We start from the raw sequence: 9,374 nt of genomic DNA, 5'->3' as shown, positions 1-9,374 counted from the left end.
GCCTCCCTCCCACCCTCCCTATCCCACCTCTCTAGGTCATCACAAAGCACCGAGCTGATCTTCCTGTGCTTTGTAGCAGCTTCCCACTAGCTATCTCTTTTACATTCGGTAGTGTATATATGTCAATGCTTCTCTCTCACTACGTCCCAGCCTCCCCTTCCCCCACTGTGTCCTCAAGTCCAATCTCTATGTCTGCGTCTTTATTCCTGTCCTGCCCTTAGTTTCATCAGAACCATTTTTTTTTGATTCCGTATATATGGGTTAGCATACGGTATTTGTTTTTCTCTTTCTGACTTACTTCACTCTGTATGACAGACTCTAGGTCCATCCACCTCACTACAAATAACTCAATTTCATTCCTTTTTATTATGCCCATTTTAAAGACAAGGAAACTGAGAGGTGAAGTGACTTGCCCAAGAAGATTTAGCTAGTAAGTAGTGGAGCCAGGATTTGAACCCAGGTCTGACTGGAGTCCTCACTCTCAACTCCTAAGCTCTTGGCCTCCCCTCCACTCTTAGAAGAGGTAGAGGTGACCTTCTGCAGAGCCAGGAAGGAAGGAGCAGGTATGACCTGACTGAACTACAGTTTCTTCTGGACTCTTCTGGATGTTGTAAGTATCTGTGCCTAGGGGCACAGCCTAGGCAAAGGCCAGGAGGTGAGAGAGTGTGGTGCCCTCCTGTAGGGGGCCCATGGGAGGAGGCCACAGCCCCAGCTCCACAGGGCCACGTGGACCCAGGTGAAGGGTTTAGGCCTCATCCAGAGGGGGATGATGGGAAGCTCTTGAATGTTTTTTTAAGTCTCATTGAAAAAAAAATCATGACAAAGTAATTTCTAAATGTCAAGTGACACAACATGTAAAGTAAAGAAGGGGTTTTCCTTTCCCTTTTTCACACCTTTTGGATTAAATATTGTGAAAAATTTGGACTCCTTCCAGAACTTTCTCTAAACCTTACGGCACATGTGTGTGCACGTCTGCACATACACACACATACACATTCACATGCTAATTTTCTTTACAGAAATAATTCTAATTCATGTGTACTATGTGCCAGGCACCCCACTAAGGCCTTGTCTGCATTCTCTTTCATCCTCTCACCAACCCTTTGACACAGGTAGCACTATTGCCCCCATTTTCTAGATGAGGAAACTGTGGCCCCGAGTGGCCCAGAGGACATTCTACACTAGCATCTTCCTGTTCACTTAATAGTGTGTCGTGAGCATCTTCCCAGGCCACACCGAGCTCTCATTCTGTTTGTTTATCTGCACAGCTGTCCACTTGATGAACAGACCATCATTTGTTTGTCCAGTCCCCCTCTGATAAACACTTAGGTCTTTTCCAGTTTTCCGTGGACAGCGTTGAGCAGGGGCCCTATTTGTTTGTGTGCATTACAGAAATGCCTCTGGTTGCTGGACGAGGGCACCCTGCAGGGGCCCCCACTGCTATCCCAGGTCAGGACGACAGGGGCCTGGCCTGAGGGAGTGGAGATGGTGTCGGGGGAGGGATGCATTTGAGGAAGATTGGCGGGGAGGACGGGCGAACCAGCCCTGAGATGGAGACGTGGGGTGAGGGGAAGTCGTAGAGGGAGATGCCAAGTTAGTTTGGGACCCGCAGAGCACGAAGCGCTGGGGGCATTGATGGGGAGGTGCTATAGGGCATCCCAGTACCTCTCACGGTAGCGATAGGGCAGGCCCTCTGTCCGGAGCCTGTGGTCAGGAGCAGCTCCCCAGAGGAAAGGGGCTACCTTCCTCTGGGAGCCTCAGACACCCCGAGTATGGAGCCCCCCCCACTTCCTCTTGGACCCCAAGGATCTATCTCTGCCTTGGAGTGAGCAAGTGGCGGAAAAGATGTGGGGAGTTGTCCCTTCTCAAATGGGCAGCTCATGGTGACTTAGCGTTTGGGCTCTGAGACAGGGTCCTGCCTCAAGAAAGGAGACCACGGTCCGGAAGGGCGGTCTCTCTCTCAAGGTCACACAGCACTGCGGCAGCCCTGCAGGGACTAGACCCCACCCTAAATGTGCTGTCCCCCCTGTAGCACGCTCTGCTATGTCAAAGCTTGAGAACTTGGGCTTTCTCTAGGAATGGGGCTAGGCTGCCTTATCCACTCACACCCCATCTTGCTGTTCATGTGAAAGAGAGGTCCGGAGGGCAGGAGGTGGACCCTGTGAGCAGCGCCTGATTCCTGCCGTCCAGTGTGGTTTCATGTCCCCACTTTTTCTCATTCTCACCCTCGCTGTGTTATCTCAGGCATGTGCCTCAACCTTTCTGTGCTTCTGCTTCCTCATCAGTAAAATAGGGACACTATTAGTATCTACTTCCTAGATTATCATGGGGATTTGATGAGTCAATATTTGCAAAGTTCTTAGAGCAGGGCCCAGTACAAGGTCCGGGCTCTGGGAGTGTTTGAATATTGCAGAATGATACGTGGTCTCTACAACATGTCATTGCAGGAGCAAAGCAGGATGCAAATCATGTCTGTGCTCATTTAGTCTTTTGTCTATTCTGCAAATATTTCAGAGCACCTAGTAGGGATATGGAGATGGGTCCAACCCGGTCCTTCCCGCAGGGAGCTTAGAGTCAAGGGCACTAGATGGATCCCAATATACAGTCCTATGTTCATATGATGCCAGAAGGAAACGCATCGCCATGCCCAGGGGCTTGTCCTCTGGAGGCAGGTTGCCAGCGTGCCACAGCATCCCAAGCATGTTCCAAGAATCCTCATGGATTCTCCCAGCAGCCCTATGACATGGGTACTGTTGTTATCCTCAGTTGACAGAGAAGGAAACTGAGGCACAGGGTCCCACACTGGGCTTGTAGGGCTGGGATTCACACACAAGTAGTCTGCTCCGGTACTCTGGCCCTTAACCTCGACCCACCCACCTCTCCACAAACAGGTGGTACTTGTATAATCAGAATCAACCACAGGGACAAAAAACACCCAAAAAACCCAAAACAAAAACCCAAACCCCACAAACCAGCAAACATTGCAAGCAGAGGCCCTGGGCCACCTTAGTCTGGTCTTGAAGGACCTCTTATGTTTTTCTGAGTGTCTCACTGGGGAGTGGTCTTCTTGGTTAGTGTAAGAGCTTAGGGGTCAAGAGCTTTTTTCTTTGCCCCCTCCCAAGTGGGCACATGCATCCTCTTGGTGCTGGAAGGACCTTCAAGTTCCAGCCCTGGCTTTCCCTCCCCCTCCATGGCACATCAGCCAAGTATACTTTCTCCTGTCCTTGATCACCTCCAGTGACAGGGGGCTCACTCTTCATCATTTAGTTCGTTCTAAAGAAAGTCTGGGCTCTTAGAAAGTTCTTCATTAAAATTTAAAAAATATTTTTAATGTGTTTTTATAACTTTTATTTCCTCTCAAAGTCCCACAAACAAGTCCCCTGTTAGAGCATGCACCCTCTGAGGCAGGACCTGGCCAGGTTCATCTGTGTCCCCCTGTGGTGACTGGCAGAGGGCTTGCTGTACAGTTGGTGCTGTGAATACTATACCAGGGAGCAGGTGGGTGGGGATGTGGTGGCTGGGGCTCAGCCTCCATCGAGCCTGGGGCTGTGGGTAACCGGGTTAGTAGATCCCACAGGACACCAACTGTATGAGCGCTGATGGGCATCGTGACCTCAGCGGATTGGGTTGCCGTAGAAATTGGCCTTCCCAGGCCCGTTGGCATATCCCTTGAGCAGGTCTCCCCAGGGCCTCCCCAGCCCCACATTCTCTGAGCTGGATGGCCCCCAGGGAGCGTGCAGGCCACGCCCCCATTGTGCAGACGGGCAGCCTGAGGCCCAGAGGGTTACAGGGACTGGCTAAGGTTCACATAGGGAGGGGTGTCACAGAGCTGGGCTTGGCGCTCAGGGCAAACAGTCTTGCCTGAGGCCCCAGCCAGTCAAGGGGACTTTTGCCCATTCACGTGTTCCCAGAGGAAGTTCTGGACTGATTTCAGGGCCTGCACATCCCCTGGAGAATAATCTGAGCTCATATCGCCACTGTGTCCAGAATCACAGTATCAGTAATAGCTGATGTGGCAGGGTGACCTACTGTGTTCCCAGCACTCTGCCTTGCCTCCTTCAGTTGTCACAGTCATTTCCAGATGAAGAAGTGGGGCACAGAGGGAAGTTAAGTCACTTGCCTGCGGTCACACAGCCGATTAGGAGCAAAGCCAAGATCTGAGTCTGGGGAGTCTGGCTTCAGAGCCCACCTTTAACTGCCATGCCATACACGGCCTCACTCTCACTCTTGCTTTTGGGGGAGTGAAGGATATTTCAGGTCTGGGAAGCTCTTAGTATCGGGCCTGCCAGAGTCAGAGCCTGATAAATCATGACCCAAGAGACAGAACCTTGATGATTTCTCTTTCTAGTCCTATCCTCCCAACAGTTCTGAGAAATCTGTTTTATCCCTACTTTGCAGATGAGGACGCTGAGGCCCAGAGAGGGGAAGTGACTTGCCTAGGGTCACACAGCGGGGAGAGGTAGAGCAGGGTCTCTAGTCCGAGACCGCCGACTCTACACCTGGTGTTCGTGCTGAGACCTCAGGCTGCTTCCCAGGTCCTCTGGGATAGCCTCTGCCTTGCACCAGGTGAGGTGATGACCCATCAGGGCTGCCAAGATGAGGGAGCTGGGAGGGGCGGCCATGGTGTGTGGGGAGACCCTGGCTAGGCTCCATGAGGACCTGCAGATGGCAACGTGGGGAGCAAAGGGGGGTGGCAGGGCTATGGGCGTCACTGGGGAGTTTGCAACTTGGGTTTCTCTGTGTTTCCCCATCTCTAGCCCTCCCAGATTTCTGGCTCAGAACTGTCTTAACTATTGAATAGTCACACATTCACACTCATTCATTCTGCTGTTTATTGAGCACCTACTGTGTGCCATACCCTGTGCTGGGTACTGGGAGCACAGCAGTGAACTAGACAGACAAAAGCCCATGACGATAATCATGTAATCACACACACACACACACACACACACACACACACACCACAAAACTGGGCCACATGTTATCAAGGAGAGGCACAAAAGGCAAGGGGACTTAAACCAATGAAAGAAGTTGGGGAACACTTCCCAGGGAGGTGACTTTTTTTTTCCTTAAGAGCTTTATTGAGGTATAATTGACATACCATAAACTGCACATTTTTTTTTTTTTTGCGGTACGCGGGCCTCTCACTGTTGTGGCCTCTCCTGTTGCAGAGCACAGGCTCCGGACGCTCAGGCTCAGCGGCCATGGCTCACGGGCCCAGCCGCTCCGCGGCATGTGGGATCCTCCCAGACCGGGGCCCGAACCCGGTTCCCCTGCATCGGCAGGCGGACGCGCAACCACTGCGCCACCAGGGAAGCCCCCACTGCACATTTAAGGTGTGCAGTTTGATAAGTTTTGACACGTGGATGCACTCATGAAACCATCAGCACAGTCAAGATAATCCATCACCCCTAAACATTTCCCTCCCACCCCCCACATGCTGCCTCCAAGGAGGCAACGTTTGGGCTGAGAACTGAAGGAGGCATGAGTTACTCTGCTCAAGTGGTCAGGGAAAAGCATTCAGGCAGAGGGAACAGCATGTGCAAAGGCCCTGGGCCTGGAGTGAGCTCCCAGCCATCTCTCCTTAGTTGCCCTAGTTGCCCTAGTTGCAACTTTTAGCACCTTTCCCCCTGGTGTTAGACAATTTCAGTCAGTCATGTATTCACTCAACAAACCCTCAGCCTTTTCCTATATGCCTGGGACATAGACATGACTCAAGATACTATCCCTACCCACGAGGGAGAGAAACAGTGACTCAAAGGAACGTGGGGAAGGTTAGAGCTTCTGATTATGAGGTGTTTCTTCTGTGCTTGGCCCTGTACCCAGGAAGCCCTTTATGGTTGCCATCACTATTCCCATTTTACAGATGGAGAAACTGAGGTTCTGAAAGGTAACTTACCCAAAGACGCCTCTTTGGGCCTCAGTTTCCCCATCTGTAGAATGGATGGGAGTGCAGGCTAAGGGGCCTAGGCAACTCTGCCGGCTCCCAGAGCCCTTCACCCAGGGTCCTCTCTCATCTCCAGCAGGACCATGGGCAGCAACAAGAGCAAGCCCAAGGATGCCAGCCAGCGGCGCCGCAGCCTGGAACCTGCTGATAACACCCATGGCGGCGGTGGCGGCGGCGGCGGCGGCGGCGGCGGCGGCGGCGGCGGGGGTGCCTTCCCCACCTCACAGACCCCCAGCAAGCCGGCCTCCGCTGATGGCCACCGGTGCCCCAGCACGGCCTTTGCCCCTGCAGCCGCCGAGCCCAAGCTGTTCGGAGGTTTCAACTCCTCCGACACAGTCACCTCCCCGCAGAGGGCGGGGCCCCTGGCTGGTCAGTGCGCCTGGGAGTGTGGGAGCCGGGTGGCCCTGGCCCCTCCCCCAGGAGGGCTGTGTGCCCTGGGGGAGCGACGCCCCCTCTCTGGGCTGCTGTTTCTTTCGCTCAGTGACGGGGAGGAGTCTGGGGGTTACTTGGCTTTAGGGACTATTGGGAGTTTCCTGGAGGCTTTATAAACTGGAAAGTGTGGTGCACACTCCATTGCCTTTAGGGGTGAATCCGATGTAGCGTATAAAGGGCCCTAGAGATATAGGACTACAGGCGGAAACAGGCCCAGAGAGCCGGGGGGTTTCTCGGAAGCACGGGGACGGGTCTGAGGCATTGCTTTTTGATCTGGTCAGCCCAGAGATGGATCAGGACAGGAGGCGGTGAGTGGCCAAGGGGTCGGGGCGGGTTAGAAGGGAGAAAGAGAACTGGGGTCTTCAGAGGCCCGGCCCAATGCCGAGATGCGCCCCTGCACCCTCTGCTGGCGCTTTGGGGGTATAGCAGCGCCAGGCAAAGGATGTTTAGGAGATGCAGAAGTGGTCCTGGAGACACACAGGCATAAGACCCTCACACAAACACATGCATTCTTACCCGGACACCCTCACACAGAGCCCCCCCCACACACATACACACACACACACAGTCAGCAACTCATTCAGAGACACCCATACAGGACATTTACACGTGCTGAGCTAGAGGCGCTTTCGTAAAGACGCACCATGCACATAGAGACACATTCAGGGACACATGGATGTGCACCCTCCAGGCACAGACACACACCCAACGCAAATGTACACAAATACAAACACACATATGCAAAAAACCTCATACTCCCAGATGGAGACAGACACATGTGGTCAGAAGCCCTTCAAAAGCACACATGTGCCCAGCTAGAAATGCCATCCCGGAGACCCACAGACTCACAGATGCACAGATGCACATATGTGCAGTGAGAACACACAGGCACAGACACACACCCAAGTGAGACAGACCCACAAACATACCCATTCGTTTGTTCAAGAGATAGTTGTGGCGCCCCTTCTGTGTGCCAGGTCTCTTCTGGTGCTGGGGTCACAGCAAAGTGTAAAACAGACAAAACCCCTGTGGGGGAGAGAAGCAAAGAGCAGGGTGTGTAAACCGTGCAGGGTGTTAGTGGGTGGTAACTGCTATGAAAGAGCAAAATGGGCAGGGAGTGGTGTTGGTGGATGTGTGGCTGGAGGTTGTAACTTCAAATGGGGGGACAGAGAGGGCTTCGGAGGGGACAGTTACCTGCAGCCAAGATCTTTCCTGACACACAGAAGCATCCAGAGTCATACCTCCCCAGAACAGAGCCACGTCCCCACGTGCAGTTTCCTTCATTCACTGCTTCATTCATCTAATGGTTGTTTCTTGAGCACGTGCTATACACCAGGCTCTAGGAACAAAACAAAGATGTCTGTTATTGGGGACTTCTGGTGCTGTGGGGAAGACAGATAGCAAACAGAGAAGCCAACACCCAGCATCCCCTCCAGCCCAGTGGGCGCACTCAGAGGTGGAGAGACGCACATGCTTCCTACACGCCCTCACAAGCGTGCGGGACACACAGACACAGCGGGGCATGTGTAGAGGCCCACCCCCGGTGAATGGGACCAGGCCTCTGGGCTGGCGGTGGGAGACCAACCCCACCCCCGCCCAGGGTGCAGGGCTCTCTTGTCCACCTCTCCCCCCCGCCATGGCTCTGGCCGTTCTGACACACCCCACCTTCTGTGTAGGCGGAGTGACCACCTTTGTGGCCCTCTATGACTATGAGTCGCGGACAGAGACTGACCTGTCTTTCAAGAAAGGGGAGCGGCTCCAGATTGTCAACAACACGTGAGTGCCCCCCTACCCCACTGCCCCTCAGGACCCCAGCCCTGGGCCTGGTCTTGGGACGGAGCCACTTCTGAGCGTCCGGGGGCCAGCTTGATGGGCAGCAGGCAAAGCTGGGTGTCCAGGCAGCTGAGGTGCAGGGAACTGTCCTGGGGCCTCTGGGGGTGATGAGGCAGGCACCAGGGGTCGTGGGTCTGGGTCGGCTCCAGGGACAGGGATCCGGGTGCAGTAACTGGACAGCAGAGCACAGCACTCCAGATCCCAGAACCCGCACAGGGGCGTGTGATCAGCGCAGGACTGGGCCGGGGACCCAGGACTACAAAAAGCAGGGCCTGTGGAGCTGGAGGCTGTGCCCACAGAGGTGCTGGAGAGCCTGGGCAACCAGTAAAGCCAGAGTCTGCAGCTGTAGAGGGAGGGCCCTCATTGGGAGGGTTGGGGGACCCATCCTGGGGACCCAGTGTGAGGGGGGTCAGGATAGGGCCTGGGGATGAGGTGGTGGGATAGGGTGTGTAGGGTGGGGCACCCTGGTGGGCATCTCTGCTTCACGTCCAGGGACTCCAGCCTTGGGGTGGGGCATCCTAGTGCCAAGCTGGCGTATGGGGGGCACGGGGGCCCCTGCCAGGCTCGGGGGCCCCTGTGAGCAGGGATAGTGAACTGGCGAGGGGTGGGTGAGGCTCCGGCCATGGGGTGGCGTCCTTCCCCTCCTCCCCACTCCCCTCCTTTCCTTGCCTAGAGTGCAGTGAGGTGGGGTGCAACACCTGTCATGGCGGGTGGGGTGGTGCAGGCTTTGGGTCATGCGCCCAGGGGTGATCACACTGGGGGCGGAGCTGCCGACAGAGGGCGGGGTACAGCTCCACGCCTGCTGCATTCCTGCCTTCGGAGGGCCTGCGTCCCCTCTCCGCCACCTCCCATCCCCCCAACAGCCTTGGGGAACCCCGTCCCCATTCCTGGCCCGTGCTTGCTCCCTCCAGCTCTCTCTCAGCTTCTCCCTCTCTGCTTCTCTCTCGCTGGCCCTAGGAGGAAGGTGGATGTCAGGTGTGTACACACTCCGTGGGCGGCGGGCTGGGTAGGGGCGCTTCACGGGTGGGGGTGGGCTGCCGCCAGCATGTGCTTCATATGGTCTCTGGCTCCCTTGGTTGCGCCCCTTCCGGCTTCCCCAGCTTCTGTCCTCACCCCCAGTGGTTTGACCAGATCCCTACCTTAATCCCAGGCTGAGAATGGG

The 9,374-nt window shown here is 55.1% G+C and overlaps 1 protein-coding gene across 15 annotated transcripts in view; it reads left to right on the top strand.

Moving 5' to 3' along the window:
• The window catches only part of SRC (SRC proto-oncogene, non-receptor tyrosine kinase), a 61,636-nt gene that overhangs the window by 34,289 nt on the left and 17,973 nt on the right, over nt 1-9,374 (top strand). For 7 of the 15 annotated variants that reach the window (XM_055089901.1, XM_055089904.1, XM_055089900.1 and 4 more), the window contains exons 3-7: nt 384-610; nt 4,399-4,566; nt 6,024-6,316; nt 8,056-8,155; nt 9,170-9,187. In XM_055089901.1, coding sequence (XP_054945876.1) covers nt 6,031-6,316; nt 8,056-8,155; nt 9,170-9,187 — 404 coding nt within the window. In that variant the 5' untranslated portion in view covers nt 384-610; nt 4,399-4,566; nt 6,024-6,030. Of the gene's footprint in view, nt 1-383; nt 611-4,398; nt 4,567-6,023; nt 6,317-8,055; nt 8,156-9,123; nt 9,188-9,374 lie in introns of all 15 variants that reach the window. The other 8 variants (XM_055089903.1, XM_055089905.1, XM_055089909.1 and 5 more) reach the window with 5 other exon arrangements.

The sequence above is a fragment of the Physeter macrocephalus genome, chromosome 14 (assembly GCF_002837175.3).
Source record: "Physeter macrocephalus isolate SW-GA chromosome 14, ASM283717v5, whole genome shotgun sequence".
In the NCBI taxonomy this organism is placed as follows: domain Eukaryota; kingdom Metazoa; phylum Chordata; class Mammalia; order Artiodactyla; family Physeteridae; genus Physeter; species Physeter macrocephalus.
The sequence above is the reverse complement of the archived record's forward strand: the minus strand, read 5'-3'. Positions and strand labels throughout refer to the sequence as shown.